Source organism: Scyliorhinus canicula, chromosome 6 (assembly GCF_902713615.1).
Source record: "Scyliorhinus canicula chromosome 6, sScyCan1.1, whole genome shotgun sequence".
Taxonomy (NCBI): Eukaryota; Metazoa; Chordata; class Chondrichthyes; order Carcharhiniformes; family Scyliorhinidae; genus Scyliorhinus; species Scyliorhinus canicula.
Window position 1 is genome coordinate 31,325,774 of NC_052151.1, and position 27,564 is coordinate 31,353,337.

Consider the following 27,564-nt stretch of genomic DNA (forward strand, 5'->3'; position numbering starts at 1 on the left):
GGTTTGACTGTAGGAACTGGATTGTTTTGACGGTAAGAACTGGATGTGTTTGCCTGCAGGGATTGAATTGAGTCTACATGTGGATTGTTTGCATGTAGAGATTGGATTGGGTTTGACTTTGGGGACTGGATTGGGTTTGACTGCAGGGATCAAATTGGCCTCAGTTTTGATGCTCTACATGGTTTCAGATATTGCCCTCATTGGCAATGCTGACTGCACTAATTGAGATACATGAAGGTATCAATGGAACTGTACCTCAACAAATTGGCAACAACTTCAGTTATGGAGCAGAGAAAACTGCAAAATAATTAAAATAATCATCAGTGCGGTCTCGCACATCTCTTATAAGGTGGTGATGGACATCCACTGACATAAGTAAGCAAGTTGTTTTTGTGTTGGAGTTGCTCTAGTGTCCTAGTAACCTGAATATGGCAAATATTAAACTGTCAAATGAAGAGATGTTGTTACTGACCTCGATGAATGTGAGCCATGGCTAGGTAAGTGATGTGGTGGAGGCACGAGTTCCAGGCACTGAAGGGCTCTTCCTTCTTTTTCATTACCTAAGAAAAGGAGCACATTCTCGAGCAGTCAAGTGCAAAATAAGAAAGCTTTCTCTAAAATAACCCAGGTTTCAAAGCAAGGTGTTAGCTGTTCCATCACTTGGCCCTGATATTTGATACACTGAGTGGGGGGATGGAAGTCGGCGATCGCGAGGGGACGTTGATGATGTTGGGGGCGGGGTGGGGGTGGGGCGAGGAATGTCGGGGTTGTGGGAGTTAGAGGCTGCGCTGACTGGTGTTTTGGAGACCAAGGGGTGGAGAACTGGAGATTACGGGGATGGGAAGTCAGAGATTGTTTTGCAGGGTGCTGGGGAAGTCAGAGATTGGGAGGGGGAGGGGGGACCTGCAGGAGAGCCAGAGTTCACGAGCAGTTGTAAATCATGGGGGCAGTGGGAGATTGTATTGTGAAAGGAGCAGGCTGCTTTTGGGCAACAAGCAGTGCTGTAAATTCACTTACCTGATGGATCGTGGCCTTCCCTCCTCTTTTTCCCTGCCAGGATCGTGGCCTTCCCTCCTCCTTTTCCCTGCCAGGTTTCTGAGTCCAACAAAACTCGTATACATGGAGTAAGGATGGAAATCCTCTTAAAATAGAGGCATCCAGCCTCCTGAAGAGTTTTTACTAACTGACCTGCCTCCTGTGAGCTAATTGGTCACCCGCCCCCGACCCACCTCCATTAAAACCGGAAGTGGGTGGGTAGCAGTTGGGTTTAAGATTTTAATTTCTTTTTTAAACTTCCCACTCACCACTCCCCTCCACCTACCCATCCTGTGTGGTTAAAATTCCCCCCTTTATCTTTATGCAAAATCTGTCACAGACAAATCTGTTATGTATTAAAAGTTTTGTGTAAGGTTCTTACTATTTGCAATTTTCACAACTGCCTCCTGTAAAATCTTCTCAGATAGGCAAACATATAATTCAGGACAGGGACAGGTCCTTCAGCCCCTTGAGCCTGCTCCAACTCTTTCAGACCTGAATGTTGCTGAACAATCATCAGCGAACATCCCCACCTCTGACCTTATGATGGACGAGAGGCCATTGATGAGGCAGCTGAAGATGGCTGGGCCTGGGAAACTACGTTGAGGGACTCCTGCAGCAAAGTCCTTGGACTGAGATGATTGACCTCCAACAAAGAAAATGCAAGGTTACAGCGAAAAGACATGAGAGTTGGACTATGCAGAATGCTCTTTTGGAGAGCCAGTGCAGACTCGATGGGCCGAATGGCACTGTAAAGATTCCATAACCACAACCAGTGGAGCGCTTTCCCTCTGATTCCCATGGATTTCAGTTTTGATCTGGCTCCTTGGTGCCATACTTGGTTAAATGCTGCCTTGATATCAAGGGCAGTCACCCTCCCCTCCCCAAAGCTGTAATGAGGTCAGGAGCTGAGTGATCCTGGCAGCACTCATGTGGGTCTGGATTCACATGCAGAACAGGTAAGGATGGCGGATTTCCTTCCTTAAAGGACATTACTGAACCAAATGCGTTTTTACGACAATGGTGTCCATGACAAAAGTAGCTTATAATTTCAAACCTGGTGATTGAACTGAAATTCCACCAGCCATGGTAGGTTTTGCACTGACAAATCATTAGCCTGGGCTTCTGGATTGCCATTTCCAGCGCATCCTGTTTTCAACTGGATTTCCCCATCTTTCTCAAACAAGGGTGCAATTTTATTTTTTAGTTGCCTACTTTATGAGCCCAATGAGGTGGTGAGTCGGAAGACAACGGGTGAGAAATTAGCCTTTGTGCAGTAGTGTGAAATGGACACAGGGAATCAATCGGCAGCCGTACCACACACACTCGCTTCTCTTTAGTATTGACGGCATGGAAAACTAAACGACTCGGTTAGCTCAAGGCTTCAACATGCCAAATGATTGGGGAGCACCTTAATTTTATAAATTGGAGGCCAAGACAATAAGAGTGCAAACAGAGAGGACAGGGGTGTTTTAAATGTGAGCCTGGGGGCTATAGGGAGCATGTGTGGTGATCATGATAGGAGTTACTGGAAGAAACAAAAACAATTAATCTCTTTGCTGTAGTTATTCTTATATTATTTTTCTCTTTCTCTCCTCCAGCATAATTTACTGACAAAGAAGGAACAAGGATGACCACCTGCTTTCAAGCCCCTTTTAATCCCCTCTGAAACTGGTCACAGAAGAATCTGGATTGACTCTCCCACAGATTACTGTGATCATTCATTCAAGAGGATGATCCCCTGGCAAGCGAATTCTAATCAATTCTCTTGGCTGTGGGTTGTGATTTTGGATGTGGTTAGCTCAGTGGCTGGCATAAACAAATGAATCAGAAGAATAACAATAAAATTATCAGCAACCATTAATCTCATTGAAGTACCTGGGTTCTGACTTTACCTTACTGTAGAGTCTAGCTGCCAAACTGCGTTGAAGGACTCTCTCCCGGTAATTTAGTGCTTTCAGTAAGAAGTTCAGGCTGCCCACCGTCTCTGTGCTGAACGCTAGGATACTATTGGGAAATTAATGAACATATGGTCAGAGATCTTCAACAGTTAAAGAAATACTGAACAGCAAAATTACTTTAGGTGCTGTCTGGAGCCGGTAAACCAAAACGACAATCAGACTGAAGGAACATATTAACGTACAGGACTAGAAGAGGCAACTGCAGTTTATCTGGATAGTTTCAAAGGTTAATCAATTCCAGACACTATTCTATTTCAGATTTATCAATCCTCTGATTTCAGTTCCCTCTTTAATGATCTACCTCCACTGTGCCCCACATTCACTGCCCTCTGTTTTAAGTAATCTAAATTGTCTGTTCTCCTTCCTTCTTATAGGCTTCCCTCCACGTCCATAGTTCCTGAACTCGACAAAATAACAGTCACAAAACAAATCAGTTTCTCCCCCTTGCATATTTCCCTGCTTCAATTTTTTATGATGTGGAGATGCCGCTGTTGGACTGGGGTGAGCACAGTAAGAAGTCTTAAAACACCAGGTTAAAGTCCAACAGGTTTATTTGTAATCACTAGCTTTCGGAGCGTAGCTCCTTCATCAGGTGAGTGTTGACTCACCCGATTAAGGAGCTACGCTCTGAAAGCTAGTGATTACAAACAAACCTGTTGGACTTCAATTTCTTACATCAGTGCACAACTCCACAGTTTCTACACAGTGTGGAGCACTTCTGCCTCACGGGTTCGATCCCAGGACTGGATCACTGTCCGTGTGGAGTTCTCCCCGTGTTTGTGTGGGTTTCCCCAGACTGATAAAACAGGGCAATAAATGCAACCAAATCAGGTCATGCCCTACCCAGCGGCCACACATACATGCAAACCAGTTGGGCAATGAAAACCAAAAAGTGCTCGATAAACTCAGAAAGTCTGGCAGCATCTGTGGGGAAACAGAGTTAACGTGTTTAATCCATATGACTCTTCTCCGGCCAATGGACCCGAAACATTAACTCTGTTTCTTTCTCCACAGATGCTGCTAGACTTTTAAAAAAAAAGAAAATTCATTTTTTCCAATTATGGGGCAATTTAGCGTGGCCAATCCACCTAGCCTGCACATCTTTGGGTTGTGGGGGCGAAACCCACACAAACACGGGGAGAACTCCACACGGACAGTGATCCAGTCCTGGGATCGAACCCGTGAGGCAGAAGTGCTAACCACTGCGCTACCGGGCTGCCCAAGATGCTGCTAGACTTTCTGAGTTCATCCAGCTGTTTGTGTTTTCATTTCAGATTTCCAGCATGAATAGTATATTGTTTTTATATTAGCCCAGTTGGGTAACTGGATATCTGTCAGCAGTGGGAATCTTGATTTGATTTTATTATCCCCCAGTAACCTTATAGAGACTAGCTATAGAAGCATTTTTAGCAAGGATGTAGGGATTAAGGAGAGGCCATAAATTGAACATTCAATACAAAATATCTGAAGAAAGAAAGGTGTGTAATAGTACAGCGCCATTCACTACTCAGGACTTTCCAAAGGGCTTAACAAGCACTTCTGAAATGTAGTCCATATATCCCTGTTCCACCAGCAGCACTGACTAGAGTGTTGGTTTCAGTAAGTGGTCAAATCCAGTCATGGTCTCAAAATTCCTAACACAATTGAGGGAACACAGAACCCTGGTGAGATAAAATGGGTCACATTATGCAGCATTGGATTAACAAGGCTCCAACTATCAGTGATTGAAGAGTCCAAGTTTTGTCTTCCAACATGCCTTCTACATTTGTTTTAAACATCATGAGGTTCGTCAGATAGTTAGCCAGATTATTCCCAATGACAACAGCAGTTGACAAGAGCATTTCAGGGATTTATAGGACTTTACTCCAAACTCAGGCACACCCTGCTGTGAATGTGGGAGCGTTGAATTAACCCCTATATGTAAGCCGGGACTCACTGCCTACATCCACTTCCTCCCGAAGTGTGAACTTTATCGGCCCTACGATTAAGTTATTGATAAAAGAAGCCTGTTTTTTTTTAATATAAATTTAGAATACCCAATTATTATTTTTTTCCAATTAAGAGACAATTTTAGTGTGGCCAATCTACCGAACCTGCAAATCTTTGGGTTGTGGGGGTGAAACCCACGTAGATTCAGGAAGAATGTGCAAACTCCACATGGACAGTGACCCAGGGCCGGGATTTGAACCCGGGTCCTCAGCGCCGTAGTCCCAGTGAATACCACTGCACCACCTTGCTGCCCTAAAAGACTAGTTTTAGTCATGTAAATGTGAGTGGAGATGAGGAAAATGTTTTTTTTGCCGCGAGTTGGTATGATGTGGAATGCACTGCCTGAAAGGGCGGCAGAAGCTGGATAGACTCGGACTGTTTTCATTGGAAAGACGGAGGTTGAAGGGTGACCTGATGGAGGTCTACAAGATTATGAGGGGCATGAATAGAGTGGATGGACAGGCACTCTGTCCCAGGATGGAGGGGTCTGTCACCAGGGGGCAGGGGTTTAAGGTCGGTGGGGCAAAGTTTAGAGGAGATGTGCGAGGCAGGTTTTTTACGCAGAGGGTGGTGAGTGTCTGGAATGCGTTGCCAGGGGAGTTTGTGGAAGCAGATACATTAACGACGTTCAAAAGGCATCTTGACAAACACCTGGATAAGATGGGTATGGAGTGATAGGGCACAAGGAAGTGCTGAGGGTTTTGCTAAAGGGTGGTATCATGACCGGTACAGGCTTGGAGGGCTGAAGGGCCTGTTTCTGTGCGGTATGGTTCTTTGTTCAAAGCAGATTCAATGGGATCTTTCAAAAGGGAACTAAATAGACACTTAAAGGGGAAAGATCAAGGGAGCAGAACTAATTGGATAAGTTGCTCAAAGAGCAGGCATGATTGGTTGAATGCCCTTCTTCTGTGCTGTGTGCTTCTATGAAAAATGGAATTTGGCCATGTATGTTTTCACTCTGGGGGATTTGGGGGTTGGAACATAGTGAGCTCAGCTAGGGAGGTGGGGGCAAGGTAGCACAGTGGTTAGCACAGTTGCTTCACAGCTCCAGGGTCCCAGGTTCGGTTCCCAGCTTGGGTCACTGTCTGTGCGGAGTCTGCACGTTCTCCCCGTGTCTGCGTGGGTTTCCTCCGGGTGCTCTGGTTTCCTCCCACAGTCCAAAGATGTGCACGTTATGGGCACGGCCATGCTAAATTTCCCTTAGTGTCCAAAAAGGTTGGGAGGGGTTACTGGGTTACGGAGATAGAGTGGATGGAGGTTTGGCCTTAGGTAGGGTGCTCTTTCCAAGGGCCGGTGCAGACTTGATTGGCCAAACGGCCTCCTTCTGCGCTGTAAATTCTATGATTCTATGATAAGTTCAGCATTCAACTGAGAATGGAAGGGGTGGAGAGCACCATGCACAAATTGCTGCACTGTAATGAAATAAAACTAGATGCACAAATATAAAGTGCATGGTTTCAGTCGCACAACACAAACCCATATTTGTTAATTTACCTTTGAAGTAGTCGGAGTGGGAGTGAAGAATAAGTTTCTCCATGGCCGCGCATGTTTATTACTGAAATGATCTCCCCCCTCCAGCACCAATTCTGAATACATTTATGTTATGTTTTTTATATGTAAATAAAGACATGCTCCTTCCAAGGTCTGTTTGTCACCAGTAGCTTCAAAGATAATTTTGAACCTTTTATCTTTTGTGGTGATGTTGCCGGAAAGCCCAAACGCTGTAGTATTATGGTCTGACCTCTGTCATTACGTGGCTTGTTACTCGGATCTATGGAACTGATTTAGGTAATCTTGTCTGCTGGTAAACACACATTTGAAAACATCCTAAAAAGCAGATGGAAGGGTGAATTCCAAGAAAACAAGCTTCAAAAAGCCTTCCCAGATTTGGCTTCACTGACGGGAACTGTTTTTCCTCTCCTACTCCTGATTTCAGCAGACTGTTGAAGTTCAGCTCTGCTCTCGCTCCGAATATCACACGAGCATGGTGCATCCCCTTCGGTTCGAAGGGCTTCACGAATATACAGAGTTCAGGCTGGTGCTCAGAGATCGGTCCACGATTTGATAGCACTGCAGCAGTGACTGGATGGTGGGGGGGGGGGGGGGGGGGGGGGGGGGGAAGGGGGGGGCTGGTGATGTGTCTGAGCAGCTGTTTAAAATTGGGATTGTATTTTAAGGTGGTTCGTGAGATTTATCGAGGGCGGCACGGTAGTTAGCATTGTTGCCTCACAGTTCTAGGGTCCCGGGTTCAATTCTGGCCTCAGGTGACTGTGTGTGGAGTTTGCACGTTCTCACCTTGTCTGCATGAGTTACCTCCCACTGTCCAAAGATGTGCAGGTGGATTGACCATCCTAAATTGCCCCTTAGTGTCGAAAAGGTTAGGTGGGGTTGCTGGGTTACAGGGATAGGGTGGAGGCGTGGTAATAAGTAGGGTGCTCTATGGGCGGCAAGTGGCACAGTGGTTAGCACTGGGACTACAGCGCTGAGGACCCGGGTTCGAATCCCGGCCATGGGTCACTGTACGTGTGGAGTTTGCACATTCTCCCCATGTCTGCGTAGGTTTCACCGAAAGGCCTCCTTCTGCACTGTAAATTCTAATGATTCTAAGTGAATGAACCAAACTGAACATGGCAGATAGACGCGCAAAGTACTGAGGATGCTGGGTATCTGCAATCAAAACAGAAAATGCTGAAATAAGGGCAGCACGGTGTCGCTGTGGTTAGCACTGCTGCCTCACGGCGCCGAGGTCCCAGGTTCGATCCCAGCTCTGGGCCACTTTCTGTGTGGAGTTTTGATGTGGAGATGCCGGCGTTGGACTGGGGTGAGCACAGTAAGAAGTCTTACAACACCAGGTTAAAGTCCAACAGGTTTGATTCAAACACGAGCTTTCGGAGCGCAGCTCCTTCCTCAGGTGAGGTTCACCTGAGGAAGGAGCTGCGCTCCGAAAGCTCGTGTTTGAATCAAACCTGTTGGACTTTAACCTGGTGTTGTAAGACTTCTTACTGTGTGGAGTTTGCACATTCTCCCCGTGTTTGAATGGGTTTCGCCCTCACAACCCAAAAGATGTGCAAGGTAGGTGGATTGGTCACGCTAAAGTGACCCTTAATTGGAAAAAAGCAATTGGGCAATCTAAATTTATAACAAAAAGAAAATGCTGAAATATTCAACAAGTCCTAACACCACCTTCTGTTATTCCCTCTCAGGGATTTCCACTTGTCCCTTCTACCATGTTGACTTTCATTGTTTTCTGTTTCACTTCTTTTGAGAAATTTTCCTTGTTCAGGAGGTGGTGGGGGAGTCCCTTCTTGAACCTCTGCACTCCCTGTGGTGTCGGAACACCCACAGTGCCGTTAGGAAGGGGGTTTGATCAGGTATCTATGAAAACGTGGCAGCACGGTAGCACAGTGGGTAGCACTGTGGCTTCACAGCTCCAGGGTACCAGGTTTGATTCCCGGCTTGGGTCACTGGCTGTGTGGAGTTTGCACGATCTCCCCCTGTCTGCATGGATTTCCTCCGGGTGCTCCGGTTTCCTCCCACAAGTCCCAAAAGACTTGGGACGGGATTCTCCGCCGGCGTGATCCTCCGTTTTGCCGGAGCCCAGGGGTTTCCCGACAGCATGGGGCTGCCCCACAATGGGAAACCCCATTGACCGTCCAGCGTAACGGAGAATCCCGCCGGCGGATCGGAGCAAAAATGTGGCAGAGAATTCAGCCCTTGATGTTAGGTGAATTGGACATTCTGAATTCTCCCTATGTGTTCCCGAACAGGCGCAGGAATGTGGCGACTAGGGGCTTTTCACAGTAACTTCATTGCAGTGTTAATGTAAGCCTACTTGAGACAATGTGATTATAAAAAAATGTATTTTCACAGACTTTTCTTGCCTCCGGCTCAGACTTCATAGAATCCCTAGAGCATAGGTGGAGACTATTGGGGCTATCGAATGTACACCCACCCTCTGAAAGAGTAGCCCACTCACGCCCACTCCCCCCACTCTTTCCCCGTAACCTGCACATCCTTAGCCACTAAGGGATTATTTCACATGGCCAATCTACCCACGCAGACACGGGGAGAATGTGTAAACTCTACACGGTGCTAACCACTGCGCCGCATGCCGCCCCCTTTGTCTCCCCTACTATCAGAGGCTGGCAAGACGGCATGGATTCCCGATCCGTCATCGCGCTATTGCTGTAAAGCCCATTAACTGATTCTCTCTCTACAGATGCTGCCCGGCCTGCTGAGCAATTCCAGCACTTTCTACCTTTGTTTCACATTGCCAGTAACCCCATTTTATTACTTCTGCTGAAAGCAACAGATTGGTATGTTCTGGTGTTGCTGATGAAGTTCTCACAGTAATATGGTACAGATCCCTCAGCAGCAGCTGCTAATGATAGAAGCGGACAATATCTTGGATCTTCCCCCTCAAGTAATAAAATGCCAGTCTTTTCCTTCCCTATTGGCGGTGCGAGGTGTACCTGGTTCTGAAGCTGTCCGCCGTGGCGCCAGTCCAGTTTCTCAGAAGTCCAATCACAGGTTTCTCTTCGTATTGTCTTGCGTACTGTGCTAAAAGTTCACGCACAACCACCTATTGGATGAATCACCAACATTTACTTGCAAATTTGTTAAAAAATTACTTATCTTTAAAACAAAAGAAGTAACCTGAAGACCGACAGGTAGCTTGACTGAAGCACAGCCGTGAACAATGGGATTGGTACCTACGATTCACCACGGCCCCAGGCACAAAGCACCTGGCACCAAGATCCAAGGCCCAACTACCTCTCCATGGGTGGACTCAACATTTTCCAGCACAGCAAGTCAGAAAGTTGCCTCTGGACCTTTCCCCCTCCACAAACTAAGGTTGCAATCCATCCAGTTTTGCATCTGATTTCTTGCTCTTTGAGCTGGGCTCTAAAACATGTGAAACACATCAAAAATCCTTTTCAAAACGTTCTCCTTCCATGTTGAATGATGTGGAGATGTTGGTTCTTAAAGTAACGATACACCAGGGCTCAAGCCCTCATTTCATCCCCCTGCCCAGCCAAAACCAACCAATCCCCTTTTTGTGTTTTCCAATATACTGGGTCGAGGGAAGTAAAGGCGGTAACCCAACCCTACTTGGGAAAGAAAATGAGGATACGAAGCCAGAGTGCCCCCAGTTAGATATGCAGGGCATTGAATCTGACAAAAAGGTGCGTCACGGTGGTCAAATTGTCTAAATATATGGTGAAAAAAACCATGGACTGGATTGCCACAAAACCACTTCACTGCGTCTCCTTGCAGCTAGCTGAACAGAGAGGTTAGCTAGATGTGGGAGACAGAGGTCTCCTGTCCATTCTCTTAAATAACAAAATAACGCTTGGCCAATGCTGACCTAGAAAGTGGGTGAGATGGGTGGAGACATGGAAAAATGAACTTAAACTCTGAAATAAGCAATGTTATCCAATGCAGACCTGCAATACCACTCGTACTGCGTGGTTATCATTACGTGGGTCGGGATCGGATATAACTGTGCAGCATAAGGCACAGCTACGTGGTAACAAAGGGCATTAAAAAGCAGAACAGCACCAACAATGTACCACCTCAGAGCTGCTGCAAGCCCACTTAATGAATCATATTTCTGTCAGAAAACAGGCCTATGGTGTATTTGCATACATGTAGTTTGTTTTTAAACCAGTGTATTCCAGAGTAATAATAGACACCCAGTTTTTCCACTGAGCGGAGATGTGTCACACCTTCCCTAGATTCTACCCCTCAAATGTATTTCACCCTTAATTAATGTTCAGGTTCCACTGTACAATGTTAATCCTCTCAGTGCAACACCCATTGCCAAATAAACTGTAGCATTTCATGTATTTTCACCTAATTTTTTCCCATTCTACCTGAAAAGTAAGCTATTCGAGGGTAATAACAATCTTCATTATTGTCAGAAGTAGGCTTACATTAACACCGCAATGAAGTTACTGTGAAAATCCCCTAGTCGCCACACCTCTGTGCCTGTTCGGGTACACAGAGGGAGAATTCAGACTGTCCAATTCACCTAACAAGCACGTCTTTCGGGACTTGTGGGAGGAAACCAGGGCACCAGAAGGAAACCGACACTGACACAGGGAGAGCGTGCAGACTCCGGACAGACAGTGACCCAAGTGGGAATCAAACCCGGGACCCTGCGCTGTGAAGAAACAATGCTGCCTACACAGCTGCCATGTCGCCCTAGGTACCACCACAGCCAAGCTTGATCCTCTCCCTCCTTTTTCTTACTCATTCATGGGGACATGTGTGTCGCAGGCTAAGCCAGCATTTATTGCCCATCCCTAATTGCCCTTGAGGGGGCAGTTAAGAGTCAACCACGTTGCTGTGGGTCTGGAGTCACATGCCGGCTAAATCAGGTACGAATGGCAGGTTTCCTTCTCGAAAGGAAATTGGCGAACCAGATGGGTTTTTACGGCAATCGGCAATGGGGTTTCAGGTTCATCATTAGACTTTTAATTCCAGATTTTAAAAATTGAATTCACATCTGCAGTGGCGGGCTTTGAACCCAGGTCCAGAAGCCAGGTCCCCAGAGCATTACCCTGGTTTACTGTTCCAGTGACAACGCCACTGCTCCAACCTCTCATCCTTGATGTGCAATGGCCGGTCTAACAGTAGTAGGAATCACGGATAGAGAACTTCCCAGAACAGCCCCCCCCCGATCAGGGCCTTTTTTCTCTGTTTAGATTGTCCCTGCTAGCAGATTACTTAGCTGATATATACTACATGATCCTCCAGTTTGACGGTTAAGCCTGTCTTTTCCTGACGGTCATTCTCACCTGTTTATTTTTTTCCCCTCCCACTATAGACCCAGGGGCCACTGAGATCAAACTGCAGCCTCCCTGTCCACTCCCTCCACACTACCCCAAACTGAGGCCGGATAACTTAATACACACGAGGCCATAACTCTGAATCCTTTTGGCCTGTCTGCTCCGGTACACGCCATATGGTGCACTTACTCACCGATGGGGAGTGGTGGTATGTGTGTGGGGGAGTTGTGGGGGGGGGGGGGGGGGGGGGGGGGGTGGAGGTACAGGACACTACATGCTTTCCCGATTAGGCAGATGTTAGAAATATGTTCTCGAACACATTCTTTTCCATGACTCTCAATAAGACAGCAGCTTCTAGTGTGAGTTTTACCCAGCCAAAGCAGGAAGTGACTTATTGTGAAGTGTCACTTTTTCCATCCAATACTGAAGGTTTAACCTCAAACATACTATACTTATTAATTTAGAATAAAACTGTACAATATTATTCATTACATGTACTTGAAATACGAGTTGTTGTTTTTTTTCCCCCCTTCACCATCATGATAAATGGGGGCGATTTTCCGGCCCAGCCAAAATCCCGTTATGGTCGGAAACTCTTGCGAGAGAGCCGTAACTGGATTTGTGACGGGGAGATTTCAGATTGAGAGCTTGGCCACCCCCCCCCCCCCCGGCGAGGTACTCAGGTTCATACCCGGCGAGGGTGTGAACCCGATTACCATACGTTTTTATATACTCAAAATATTCAGAATCGGCTTAATGCCGAATCCTCTGGGAACGTCCGAAGTTCCCACCCCTCGGTGTGCGGCAACACCGGCGGGAATCACTACTGGTTTCCAAAACCGCAGAACAGATGTGGCGACCACGCCGGGGACTCAGAGGCCAGTGTCGCACCCGGGTGGTCAGGGACATGGCAGGGCAGTGCCCTGGCACCCTAGAGTGCCAACCTGGCAGTGCCAAGGGATGGGGCCTGAAGGGCCTGATGCCAGCGATCTTGGGGGGGTGGAAGGATGAGTGGGGGGATAGACGCCAACTATCTTTAGGGAGAGGGGCCGTCGCCAGCGAACCTTGGGGGTGGGGGGAGGCTCCATTGGGGGATAGATGGCAGCAATCTTTGGGGAGAGTAGTCGATACCAGCGATCCTAGGGGTGGGGGCGTTGATGCCAGTGATCCTTTGTAGGGTGGTGTTGCTGCTGGCGATCATTGATGGGGGTTCTTGATGTCCGTGCTGGGGGTGGGGGGAATCTTTAACTTCATTTTGAGATAGGTTCCGATCTCTGTGGAGACGGGCTTGCCGGCATCTTTAGGCCCCGTCCCTCACAACGATGACGAAGTGCGGGAAAACCTGAATGGTAAACCTGCACACGCCGGTTTTCAGTCAGAACCTGACACTTGCCATTTTGGGGGAAAATTCCGTCCATTGATGAATGATGGTTGAGTAAAATGCCCACCTGCTCTATTCAGACGACCTTGAATCAATTAATCATTAATTGTTATAAACAGCACAAGCAAAATGTTTCTTCTCAACAGTAGAAATCTACATTTATTACAATGCCTTTAACTTAGTCAAACGTCCCCAGAGACTTCGCAGGCAAACACTGACACCAAGCCAAAAGATGAGACCATAAGCTTAGTCAAAGAGATAGGTTTTAAAATGTATCCGACAAGAAGAGAGAGTTGAACAGAGGGAGAGAGGATTAAAGATGCAATTCCAGAGGTTAGGACCTCAGCAGCAAATCCCTTTATGAGAGTCTATTTGGAAGAGTCCTTGCCTCTGTCAGAATTACTCGCTATCCTGAGAGGCGGCTCGGTGGTGCAGTGGTTGGAACCGCTGCCTACGGCACCGAGATCCCGGGTTCAATCCCGGCCCCGGGTCACTGTCCATGTGAAGTTTTCGCATTCTCCCCATGACTTCATTTTCTAAAAAAAAAATTTTTTTTTAAAAAAAATATAAATTTAGTGTACCCAATCATTTTTCCAATTAAGGGGCAATTTAGTGTGGCCAATCCACCTAGCTTGCACATTTTTGGGTTGTGAGGGCGAAACCACGCAAACACGGGGAGAATGTGCAAACTCCACACGGACAGTGACCCAGAGCCGCGATCGAACCTGGGACCTCAGCGCCGTGACTCCCCATGACTTCATGTGTCTCACCCCACAACCCAAAGATGTGTAGGGTAGGAGAATTGGCCACGCTAAATTGCCTCTTAATTGGAAAAAAAATTAATTGGGTATTCTAAATTTATTTTTAAAAAAGGAATATATCCCAATTTTAATCAAAATTTAAACAGAAACAGAGAAAACCTTTTAGAAAATTTGTAAGAAACAAAGTTGGCCAGCCACAACCTCACCCCACCAACTGCAAGTAGCTTTTCACTGTTCTTTAAAAATTCTTTCATGGGATATAGTGTCACTGTTGCCTTTCCTTCCCTAATTGCCTTCATCACCTCTGCGAGAGAACAAAGAAAATTACAGCACAGGAACAGGCCCTTCGGCCCTCCCAGCCTGCGCCGTTGCTTATTTACCAAGGTCTACTTCTCTCTGTTCCCCACCCGTTCATATATCTGTCCAGATGCATCTTAAATTACGCTATCGTACCCGCCTCTACCACCTCCACTGGCAAAGCATTCCAGGCACCCACCACCCTCTGCGTAAAAAACTTTCCACACACATCTCCCTTAAACTTTTCCCCTCTCACCTTGAAATCGTGACCCCTTGTAATTGACACCCCCACTCTTGGAAAAAGCTTGTTGCTATCCACCCTGTCCGTACCTCTCATAATTTTGTAGACCTCAATCAGGTCTTCCCTCAACCTCAATCTTTCCAATGAAAACAATCCTAATCTACTCAACCTTTCTTCATAGCTAGCACCCTCCATACCAGGCAACATCCTGGTGAACCTCCTCTGCACCCTCTCTAAAGCATCCACATCCTTCTGGTAATGTGGCGACCAGAATTGCACGCAGTATTCCAAATGTGGCCTAACCAAAGTGCGATACAACTGTACACATTTACATAGCCAGTGTTTGTATGGGAGCCCAGCAGTGAATGTCACCACGTTTTTAGGCCGAACAAGGTCAATCCATCCCTTCTGGGGTGGCATGATGGCACAGTGATTAGCACTGCTGTCTCACAGCACCAGGGACCCGGGTTCAATTCCGACCTCGGGTGACTATGTGTGGAGTTTGCACTTTCTCCCCGTGTTTCTGGTTTCCTCCCATAGTCCAAAGATGTGCAGGTTATGGAGGCGGCATGTGGCACAGTGGTTAGCATTGCTGCCAACGTCACTGAGGACCCGGGTTCAAATCCCGGCCCTGGGTCACTGTCCGTGTGGAGTTTGCACTCTCCCTGTGTCTGCGTGGGTTTCACCCCCACAACCCAAAGATGTGCAGGTTAGGCTGATTGGCCACATTAAATTGCCCCCTAATTGGAAAAAAGATAATTGGGTACTCTAAATGTATTTATTTTTAAATGTGCAGGTTAGGTGGATTGGCCATGCTAAATTGTCCCTTAGTGTCCAGTGATGTGCAGGTTAGGTCAGGGGAGTGGGCCCAGATAGGGTGCTCTTTCAGAGGGCTGGTGCAGACTCAATGGGCCAAAGACCTACATCTGAACTGTAGGAGTTCTATAGTTCTTCACTGTTGCAAAGTTCACACGTCTCAGTGGGGTACTGAGGTTCCTACTGATTCGCAGTGCCTCTGTGATTAAAAACAAACTGGGTTGGAATACATCATGAATTAAAGTCCACAAACTCAAGAGATACAAATGGAATCTTAGTTACACGGTCAGCCCAGTGCTGTGACCCCGATTACAAATATATATATTCACGGAATGCCATTAGGGTTGACCCCGTCAGTATCGTAAAGCCATACAAAATATTATTTGGATTCAGCCACTGCGGCCCAGGTGCTGAGAACCAGGAACCCTGGTTCCTTTTCTCCTCCCCAGACCCGGGGCATGCATTTTGACCAATTATAATATCCTGGTGGAGATCAGCTGATTGCAGTAGGCCAAGAATTGAAAGAAAATTTTCCTCGCCTGTATGACTCAGCTCCTCACTGCCCTAACCAGGTGAACCACTGGAGTGGCCAAAAAAAGAGACTTTTTATTTAAGCTCGCAGCCTGCTGAGATGCACACAGTGTCAGAAACCCTTGCATAACAACAGGGCAGCAAAAAAAATAGAAAATTCTGGAAACACTCAGCAGATCAGTCAGCATCTGTGAAAAAAATAGACAAGGTGAATTTTGGATGTGGACTCTGCGTCAGAAGAGTGTCACACTCTTGTGTGGCAGCTGATTGAAAGAGTGTGATAATTGCCCTCAACCTCATTCTGCTTTGGGCAGCACGGTGGCGCAGTGGTTAGCACTGCTGCCTCACGGCGCTGAGGACCCGGGTTCCTTCCCGGCTCCGGGCAACTGTCCGTGTGGAGTTTGCACATTCTCCCTGTGTCTGCGTGGGTCTCACCCCCACAAACCAAAGATGTGCTAGATAGGTGGATTGGCCACGCTAAATTGCCCCTTAATTGGAAAAAGAATAATTGGGCGCTCTAAATTTAAAAACAAAAACCTCATTCTGCATTAAGGATGGGAAATAATGAATTTTTCCATAGCTTAACTGGAAAAGTTCTCCTGACATCACAGGAACCTTTTTCTGCCCCCACCTCTGGGACAACACCGGTGGTTTGGTACTCTGCTGCACTGATGGGCAACTTGGCTTTCACTGTGGCCAAGAACCTGCTCTGTTTCTGGAGCACTCTGTGAAAGGCAGGTCAACAACACCTGAGGAACGCAGGAGTGCCTCATGCACTGACACCTAAAGGCCAGGACACAAGGGAGAATTCCCTTGCTTTTCTTCAGTTAGTGCAATGGGATTTTTATGTGAACCTCAGAAGGCAAACAAGGCATTTCATCCGACAGACAGCTCCTCTGCCAATGCAGTGTTCCATCGGTGTTCTGAGGTGGCAGCGCTTTTAATTGCTTTAGTTCCCTACTTTGCAAAACCCTCCCTAAACATCTCCAACAGGGCCATGTCCGCAACCAATTTTCAATGACTCCCTCTGCTCTAAATGTGCATGATCTTAGGATGTTTCCAACATGAAAGATGCCATATAAATGAAAGCTATTGCCATGGATCAATTATTATACTATGACACTTGTTGTAAGAGGGAGACAAAGTTTTCAAGAATGTAGAGGAGGGAAGGAAATTTGGGAAGGATGTTAGGGAAGAAAATGAAAACAAAAAAAAAAAACTTGTTTCCCCCCACCCCCCTCCCCTCTACCTCCAGTTTTCCCAGGAGCCTTCTTCAATTAACAGTCAGGAAACATTATAGGAGCAGCCCTGGGTGATTCAGCCTCTGGTCACCCTCCCTTACTGTCAGGAAGTATCTAGTGTTTGCTCAGTTCCTGCTCCTAACCACAGAGCTGAACTGGTGATTCGTCCAGTGGGGACCTGTAATTGTGAACCAGCTTCCTGCCACTCTTTGGGACATCAAAGCTTTGCATTGTGAACTGAAATATGAATAATCAATGTGCAATGCTTATAATTTGAAGCAGATTCCTTCTACTGAGGCTACGTGTCTGTTTGGATTAGTAGCCTTCTGGCACCCTACCCCAATGATGAGTGCGCTTTGTGCACAAGTCTCAAATGGAATTGAAATTAGTGGGACACCACAACTGATCCTGAAGCTATCCCTCAGCTGACATCGACTTAACTCAAGGTAAACACTGTTCTGAAATCAAAAAAGATTTACAACCCTGAAAAAAAACATGCATCATGGGCGGCATGGTGGCACAGTGGTTAGCACAGTGCTTCACAGCTCCAGGGTCCCAGGTTCGATTCCCAGCTTGGGTCACTGTCTGTGCGGAGTCTGCGCGTTCTCCCCGTGTCTGCGTGGGTTTCCTCCGGTTTCCTCCCACAGTCCAAAGATATGCAGCTCAGGTGGCTTGGTCATGCTAAATTGTTCTTAGGTCAGGTGGGGTTATTGGAATGGGGTGGAGGTGTGGTCTTAAGTGGGTGCTCTTTCCAAGAGCCGGTGCAGGCTCAATGGGCCAAATGGCCTCCTTCTGCACTGTAAATTCTATGATTCTATTAAAAAAATTGGAAATATTCAGCCTGTCTGACAGCATCTGTGGAGAGAGAAACAGAGTTACGATTTCAGATTGCTGACCTATCATCAAAACTAGCAGAGGGTCACCCAGGATAGTTGGCTCTGTATGGTCAAGTTATTTGGGGGGGGGGGGGGGGGGGGGGGGGGGGGGGGGACACTCAAATTCACTTAGCTTTTAATCTAGAGGCCAACAAGGTTAATGTTGTGTCCTTGGAAAGACAAATAGCACTGTAATTGAAGAGATTCAGCTCATCACTGTTGACACGCATTGTAATTCATTGCGGGGAGCTCAAATTATTTAAAAGATAATTGTTTTCGGGAGCTCTCTTATCAATGCATACCAGATTTTTAACGAGCAATTGACACCTATTGGGGGAGGACTGTGTGAAGCAAGAGAAATGAGGAACAAAAGTATCAAACAAAACAAAAAAATTACCTTAATTGCCGCATTCATTTGGAATATTGACGCTTGGTAAGCAGAGGTCGAAAGGCATTTAAAAAATTTTAAGCTGTTGATGGCAGCTTTGCTTTGATGACATGAAATCAAAATTCTTGTTCTTGCCTTTAAATCGGCCCATGTCTTCTGCCCATTAATTATGGTTTCACATCCTCCATTCCCTACTCCAATACCAGCGACGGAGCCTTCGGATATACGATTCCATGTGCTACTCTGTTCTATGAAACTATATTTTGGCAACTCACTCTCTAAATGATTTGTTATGCATTATTTCCCTCTTTCCCCTTTAAAAGCCTCTTCACAGCCTTTCTTTTCAATCATACCTTTAGTTATCGTACTCAGCCCCAAGTCTGTTTGGTTACGTAGTTTCTCTTCTGCAGATATAAATGTAAATCAAAGCGCGAAAGCAACATTTAAGGCTGCAGATTTGAAAATCTGAAACACAATATGCTACAAACTATATAAGTGCATTTTATATAATATACCACATTAAATAAGGTGGCCTATATGAATCTAAGAAGAACAAGAACAATTATTATCTTTGCAGAGGCTGGTTGTCCTATGTTTTTTCAGCATTGTCTGATTTTATTTCAGACATGAAGGACGCAACTTTGTATGTACATAATACACAAGCTCTTTTATTTTAGAACATAGGAACAAAAGGTGGGTCATTTCGACCTTTGAGCCTTTTTGCCATCCATAAAATCATGGCTGATCGGCAACCTGACTCCACATTCCCACCTTTGCCCAATATCCCTCAATATCTTTGGTCAACAGAAATCCACCAATCTCAGATTTAAGATTAACAATTGACCCAGCATCGACTACTGTTTGTGAAATGAAAACAGAAATTACTGGACAATCTCAGCAGGGGTCTGACAGCATCTGCAGTGAGAAAAGGGAGCTAACGTTTCGAGCCTGGATGGCCCTTTGTCAAAGCTTGTCGGCGTACTAACTTGGTGTGCAAATTTCAGTTCTTTTATATCATCTCAACTCAAAGTGGCACATAAGAGCAAATAGGTAACTAGCATTGCAATCAAACAGTAAATAGGAGTTTGTTTCAGTGGTAGCACCCATGACATTGTCATGATTGGTGTGCCCATGCCACACACTTGCACTTGATCATATTACCGGCTGGGTCACTGTCTGTGCGGAGTCTGCACGTCCTCCCCGTGTTTGCGTGGGTTTCCTCCGGGTGCTCCGGTTTCCTCCCACAGTCCAAAGATGTGCGGGTTAGGTGGATTGGCCATGCTAAATTGCCCGTAGTGTCCTAAAAAACGTAAGGTTAAGGGGGGGGTTGTTGGGTTACGGGTATAGGGTGGATACGTGGGTTTGAGTAGGGTGATCATTGCTCGGCACAACATCGAGGGCCGAAGGGCCTGTTCTGTGCTGTACTGTTCTATATATTCTAGGCTGCCACTTGAATGTAATGCAGCTGCTCCCACTGACACCATGAATGTTTACCATGCGCAATAGCCTCTATCTGACAAATGGCACTACACATTTGCAATTTCTTTTAAAAAAAATTTTAGAGTACCCAATTCATTTTTTCCAATTAAGGGGCAATTTAGCGTGGCCAATCCACCTAACCTGCACATCTTTGGGTTGTGGGGGCGAAACCCACGCAAACACGGGGAGAACGTGCAAACTCCACACAAGACAGTGACCCAGAGCCGGGATCGAACCTGGGACCTTGGCACCGTGAGGCAGCAGTGCTAACCCACTGCGCCACCGTGCTACCCCCCCCATTTGCAATTTCCACTGAAGTCAATTGTAAAACCATTGCTGTTGGCATAATGGGCGCGATTTAATGGCCACCCACCTGGTCACTGGCAGCCTGGCACCCTGATATTGCCACCTGAGTGCAAGCCTGGCACCGCCAAGGTGTCCACATCCACTGCCAGCTGGCAGGGTGCTTTCTGGAGATCGGGGGTCGCGTCGGGGGCCTTGGCGTTCCTCAGCGTGTTCTCTGCTGAGGCCCCTTATTTAACCCAAGTGGCATTATATAGCCGTGTGCTTCTCAGCACTGTAAGCACTGGGAAACATGCGGCTAAACGCACTCGCTATGGGACTTTGTTCCCATCTAGTTGAATCGCGCCCATTAAGTGTGCCAGCAATTTTGGATTACATTTGTCGCGTTGCATTTTTAAAAATTTGTCATGAAAAGTGAGCATCCCTGGCAAGGTTTCCCATCCATAATTGTCCTTAACACCTTCTTGAATCTCTGCAATTTGAGTGGTTCGACATACCAAACAACGTTCCTGGAGCACGGCTTTCAAAACTGTCATCCCATCTGCACAATGTTGGGAAGAAATCCAACGATTTTCGACAGGATTTGAGCCCTTTAATAGATTAAAGCCTTGCAGTCCCATCACCAGTCCAGTTTTGAAAGAAATGCTACAGAATGTGGTGTTTTTGTTTAAATAAATTTTAGAGTACCCAATTAGTTTTACCCAATTAAGAGGCAATTTAACGTGGCCAACGCACCTACCCTGCACATCTTTGGGTTGTGGGGGTGAAACCCACGCAAACACGGGGAGAATGTGCAAACTCCACACGGGCAGTGACCCAGAGCCGGGATCGAACCTGGGACCTTGGCGCCGTGAGGCAGCAGGGTTAAACCCACTGCGCCACCGTCCTGCCCTGACTGTGGTGTTTAAATGCTCTACAGGTATCGATTTCTTTTCTAGCCTCTCTGCTTTGTAAAACATGCAATGTACTCAGTGACTCTCTGCAGCTGTTATCTAGTGCTGCCTTTGTAATAACAAGTAATAACATGCTATAAATTCAAACACATAAACAAGGCGCAGGAGGCCATTCAGCCTCTCGATCCTGCTGCATCATTTATAGAATCATAGAATAATAACAGTGCAGAATGAGGCCATGAGGCCCATCGAGTCTGCACAGGCCCTTGGAAAGAGCACCCTACTTAAGCCCACGCCTCCACCCTATTCCCGTACCCAGTAAACCCACCTAACCTTTTGGACACCGAGGGGCAATTTAGCATGACCAATCCACCTAACCTGCACATGGTTGGACTGTGGGATTTCATAAGACCATGGCTGATATGGGCAGCATGGTAACACAGTGGTTAGCACTGTTACTTCACAGCGCCAGGGTCCCGGGTTTGATTCCCGCTTGGGTCACTGTATGTATGGAGTCTGCATGTTCTCCCTGTGTCTGCGTGGGGTTCCTTCGGGTGTTCTGGTTTCCTCCCACAAGTCCTGAAAGATGTGCTTGTTAGGTGAATTGGACATTCTGAATTCTCCCTCAGTGTACCCGAACAGGTGCCGGCATGTGGTGACTAGGGGGTTTTCACAGTAACTTCATTGCAGTGTTAATGTAAGCCTACTTGTGACACTAATAAAGATTATTATTATTAAATAAATTATGGGGACTGCACGAAATGCTGCATACTCCTAGAATCATAGAATCCATACAGAGCAGAAGGAGGCCATTCGACCCATCGAGTCTCACCGAATCTCTGAAAGAGGGCCCCATTCCCATAACCTCACCGAACCTGCACAACCTTGGAAACCAAGGGGAAATTCAGCATGGCCATTCCACCGAACCTGCACATCTTTAGACTGGGAGGAAACCGGAGCACCCGGAGGAAACCCACACAGACAAGGGGGTGAACGTGCAAACTCCTCACAGACAGTCACCCAAGGCTGGAATTGAACCCAAGTCCCGGTTGCTGTGAGGCAGCAGTGCTAACTACTCTGTGAAATGTCTACTTTGGCAGTTATTTAAAAACTCCATGATAGTTTTTAAAAGATAAGAGCGATAAACGCAGACCAATTTTTGTCCCCCAACATGTATGCAAATCAGCTGGTCATTCATCTCATTGGTGTTTGTGGAGTCCCTGCAAAACAAGGGTTAGAAAGCCACAAGTTGTCAAGCACTATGAGGCAGCCTGAGGTGCAAAAAGCACCATATAAACACAAAATATATTTTTTACATTCTGAAAATCAGGATGAAATTAAAATTAATTTATTAAAGGAGGGGGACTTGGAATAAGGAGCTGGGATGTGGCAGTGGACCTGAAGGTGGAGAATCTCAAAGTGGCTGGCATATTTGTGAGCCATTTTCACAGGTCCTTCTACGAAGCTGAAAGGAAATGTTATATTATACAGAAACAAGCCTAACATAACCTCCATCTGAAACACAGCACCTCCAATAGTGCAGCACTCATTCGGTACTGCACTGGTGCACCAATCCAGACCTGTAATAATGCCTCTAGAGTTGGATTTGAAACCACAGTCTTATGGCTCAGAAAAGATTCTTTAGCTGTAAAACTTGTTGCTGTCACAGACAATGTACCAATGTGCCCTTCATAGACATTACGGTGCATTACTGCCGTGGGTTTCCTGCAGGTATGGATGGAATCAATGGGAATTCCCACTGATAGCGGCAGGACCAGAAGAGCCCGCCTCCTGATGCCGAGGGACACGCCGCAGGGAGGCCAGAGAATCTCGCCCTGCATAACCTGTTTATTCTCTTTGTCAAAGGTTCTGCAAAGCATCTGAATACTTCTCCCCTTGCTCCCCATCAATCGAATACATTTGAATCCCTCACTGGTTCTGTCCTTGACATGACCTTTTAATGGCCTCTGTGAATCAGAAACACCTTTTGGGCAATTTGTTGCCAAGGTGCACTTGTGTACAGGAACTTAGAAAGTGGGGGCAGGTTTAGCTCAGTGGGCTGGGCAGCTGGTTCGTGATGCCGAGCAAGGCCAACAGCATGGATTCAATTCCCAAACCGGCTGAGGTTATTCATGAAGGTCCTGCCTTCTCAACCTTGCCCCTCGCCTGAGGTGTGGTGATCCTCAGGTTAAACCACCACCAGTCAGCTCTCCCCAGGGGGAAAGCAGCCAATGGTCATCTGGGGCTATGGCAACTTTATTTAATTTACTTAGAAAGTGTGCAGGACGACCGCTGTTTGACTGCTGCCAACAAATCATTAAGCCTATTGTTGTTATAACAGGCAATCGTTTATTGTTCAAAGAAAACTCATGCACTTGCATTCTTTGCAGGGTGACTTGCTGTCTGATAATGTGATAACAGTATGCAACATTTTATTTATTCTTTCACAGGATGTGGGATTATGGGCAGCATTTGTTGCCCGTCCCTTGATTGCCCTTGAGACGATGGTGGGGAACCGCCTCCTTGAAAGGCTGCAGTCCATCTGGTGTCAGTACAGCCACAGCGCTTTTAGAATGGTGGGTCCAGCGTTTAGATCTAGACACAGTGAAAAGGCAACAACATAGTCCCTAGTAAGAGTGGTATGTGGCTTGGGAAGGGAGTTTGTTGGTGCCAGTGGTATTCCGATTTGTCTCCTCGCCTTGTCCTTTCAGGTGGCAGAGGTCACAGGTTTGGAAGGTGCTGTTGAAGGAACCTTATTGAGTTTCTGCTTTGCCTCTCCTCAATGGTACCGTGTGCTGGTGATGGAGGGAGTAAACGTTTAAGATTGGGGATGGGGGTGCTGATAAAGTGGGCGGCTTTGTTCTGGATTGTGTCGAGCTTCTTGAATGGTGTTGTTGGAACCATGCTCATCCAGTTAAAAGGAGGGTATTCCATCACACTCCTAACTTGTACCTTGCAGAAGGTGGACTTGCTTTGGGGAGTCAGGAGGTGAGTTATCCATCGAAGAATTCCCAGCCTCTGACCTGCTCTTGTAGCCACAGTATTCATATGGCTGGTTCAGTTCAGTTCAGTTTCTGGTCAACCCCACAAGAACAGAAGGAATAGGAGCAGGAGTGGACCATATGGTCAGTTAGGCCTACCTCACCATTCAGTGTGATCATGGCTGACCTTGGGCTCCGCCTCTACTTTCCCAACCTCTCCCCTCTAGCCCTCAATTTCCTGAGAGGCCAAAAATCTGTCTATCCCAACCTTAAATATATTCAACAATGGAGCATTCACAATCTTCCATGGTCGAGAATGTCAAACATTCATAGCCCTTTAACTGAAGTAATCTCTCCTCATCGCAATCTTAAATATCGTCCCCTTATCCTGAAACTGTGCTCGCCTGATTTAGATTCCCCAAACAGCAGAAACAATCTCCCAGCTTCTACCCTGCAGAATTTTGTATGTTTCAGTGAGATCGCCTCTCATTCTTCTAAACTCCAGAGAATATGTGGACGCAGTTTACTTAGCCTCCCAATATCGGTCAACCCCTTCATCTCAGGAACCAATTTTGTGAACTTTACTTTACCACCTCCGATACCCTTCCTTAAACATGGATACCAAATCTGCAGACAGTACTCCAGATTTTGTCTCAACTTGCAGGCACGGAGATGGGTTGAAGTGTGTACACTTCAACGCAAGAAGCATCAGTAATAAGGTGGATGAACTTAAGGCATGGATCGGTACTTGAGACTACGATGTGGTGGCTATCACGGAAACTTGGATAGAAGAGGGGCAGAAATGGTTGTTGGAGGTTCCTGGTTATAGATGTTTCAATAAGATTAGGGAGGGTGGTAAAAGAGGTGGGGGGGGGGGTTGCATTGTTAATTAGAGATATTATAACAGCTGCAGAAAGGCAGTTCGAGGAGGATCTGCCTACTGAGGTAGTATGGGTTGAAGTCAGAAATAGGAAAGGAGCAGTCACCTTGTTGAGAGTTTTCTACAGGCCTCCCAAGAGCAGCAGAGATGTGGAGGAACAGACTGAGAAACAGATTTTGGAAAGGTGCAGAAGTCACAGGGTAGTAGTCATGGGTGACTTCAACTTCCAAATATTGAGTGGAAACTCTTTAGATCAAATAGTTTGGATGGGGTGGTGTTTGTGAAGTGTGTCCAGGAAGCTTTTCTAACACGGTATGTTGATTGTCCGACCAGAGGGGAGGCCATATTGGATTTGGTACTTGGTAATGAACCAGGGCAAGTGATAGATTTGTTCGTGCGGGCGCATTTTGGAGATAGTAACCACAATTCTGTGACTTTCACTTTAGTAATGGAGAGGGATAGGTGCGTGCAACAATTGGGGGAAGGGTAAATACGATGCTGTCAGACAAGAACTGAAGTGCATAAGTTGGGAACATAAGCGGTCAGGGAAGGACACAATTGAAATGTGGAACTTGTTCAAGGAACAGATACTACATGTCCTTGATATGTATGTCCTGTCAGGCAGGCAAGAGATGGTCGAGTGAGGGAACCATGGTTGACAAGAGAGGTTGAATGTCTTGTTTTTAAAAAAAATTTAGATTACCCAATTATTTTTTCCAATTAAGGGGCAATTTAGCGTGGCCAATCCACCTAATGTGCACATTTTTGGGTTGTGGGGGCGAAACCCACGCAGACACGGGGAGAATGTGCAAACTCCACACGGACAGTGACCCAGAGCCGGGATCGAACCTGGGACCTCAGCGCCGTGAGGCGGTTGTGCTAACCACTAGGCCACCGTGCTGCCCTTTGAATGTCTTGTTAAGAGGAAGAAGGATACTTATGTAAGGCTGAGGAAACAAGGTTCAGATAGGGCGCTAGAGGGATACAAGATAGCCAGGAGGGAACTGAAGAAAGGGATTAGGAGAGCTAAGAGAGGGCATGAAAAATCTTTGGCGGGTAGAATCAAGGAAAACCCCAAGGCCTTTTACACATATGTGAGAAATATGAGAATGACGAAAGCGAGGGTGGGTCCGATCAAGGACAGTAGCGGGAGATTGTGTATTGAGTCTGAAGATATAGGAGAGGTCTTGAACGAGTACTTTTCTTCAGTATTTACGAATGAGAGGGGCCATATTGTTGGAGAGGATAGTGTGAAACAGACTGGTAAGCTAGAGGAGATACTTGTTAGGAAGGAAGATGTGTTGGCCATTTTGAAAAACTTGAGGATAGACAAGCCCCCCGGGCCTGACGGGATATATCCAAGGATTCTATGGGAAGAAATTGCAGAGCTGTTGGCAATGATCTTTTCGTCCTGTCAACAGGGGTGGTACCAGGGGATTGGAGAGTGGCGAATGTCGTGCCCCTGTTCAAAAAAGGGAATAGGGATAACCCTGGGAATTACAGGCCAGTTAGTCTTATTTCAATGGTAGGCAAAGTAATGGAAAGGGCACTGAGGGATAGGATTTCTGAGCATCTGCAAAGACACTGCTTGATTAGGGATAGTCAGCACGGATTTGTGAGGGGTAGGTCTTGCTTCACAAGTCTTATTGAATTATTTGAGGAGGTGACCAAGCATGTGGATGAAGGTAAAGCAGTGGATGTGGTGTACATGGATTTTAGTAAGGCATTTAACATAAGAACATAAGAACTAGGAGCAGGAGTAGGCCATCTGGCCCCTCGAGCCTGCTCCGCCATTCAGTGAGATCATGGCTGATCTTTTGTGGACTCAGCTCCACTTTCCGGCCCGAACACCATAACTCTTAATCCCTTTATTCTTCAAACAACTATCTATCTTTACCGTAAAAACATTTAATGAAGGAGCCTCAACTGCTTCACTGGGCAAGAAATTCCATCGATTCACAACCCTTTGGGTGAAGAAGTTCCTCCTAAACTCAGTCCTAAATCTACTTCCCCTTATTTTGAGGCTATGTCCCCTAGTTCTGCTTTCACCCACCAGTGGAAACAACCTGCCCGCATCTATCCTATCTATTCCCTTCATAATTTTAAATGTTTCTATAAGATCCCCCCTCATTCTTCAAAATTTCATCGAGTACAGTCCCAGTCTACTCAACCTCTCCTCATAATCCAACCCCTTCAGCTCTGGGATTAACCCAGTGAATCTCCTCTGCACACCCTCCAGTGCCAGTATGTTTTTCTCAAGTAAGGAGACCAAAACTGAACACAATACTCCAGGTGTGGCCTCACTAACACCTTATACAATTGCAACATAACCTCCCTAGTCTTAAACTCCATTCCTCTAGCAATGAAGGACAAAATTCCATTTGCCTTCTTAATCACCTGTTGCACCTGTAAACCAATTTGATAAGGTTCCCCATGGTAGACTTATGCAGAAAGTGAGGAGGCATGGGATAGTGGGAAATTTGGCCAGTTGGATAACGAACTGGTAACCGATAGAAGTCAAAGAGTGGTGGTGGATGGCAAATATTGAGCCTGTAGCCCAGTTACCAGTGGCGTACCGCAGGGATCAGTTCTGGGTCCTCTGCTGTTTGTGATTTTCATTAATGACTTGGATGAGGGAGTTGAAGAGTGGGTCAGTAAATTTGCAGATGATACGAAGATTGGTGGAGTTGTGGATAGTGAGGAGGGCTGTTGTCGGCT

The 27,564-nt window shown here is 46.5% G+C and overlaps 1 protein-coding gene across 3 annotated transcripts in view; it reads right to left on the bottom strand.

The window, feature by feature from the left end:
• The window catches only part of acoxl (acyl-CoA oxidase-like), a 531,095-nt gene that overhangs the window by 88,432 nt on the left and 415,099 nt on the right, over nucleotides 1–27,564 (bottom strand). For all 3 annotated transcript variants that reach the window (XM_038799111.1, XM_038799113.1, XM_038799112.1), the window contains exons 14-16: nucleotides 9,458–9,567; nucleotides 2,931–3,042; nucleotides 473–560 (exon numbers count right to left, since the gene is read on the bottom strand). In XM_038799111.1, the coding sequence (XP_038655039.1) occupies nucleotides 473–560; nucleotides 2,931–3,042; nucleotides 9,458–9,567 (310 nt within the window). The remainder of the gene's footprint in view (nucleotides 1–472; nucleotides 561–2,930; nucleotides 3,043–9,457; nucleotides 9,568–27,564) is intronic.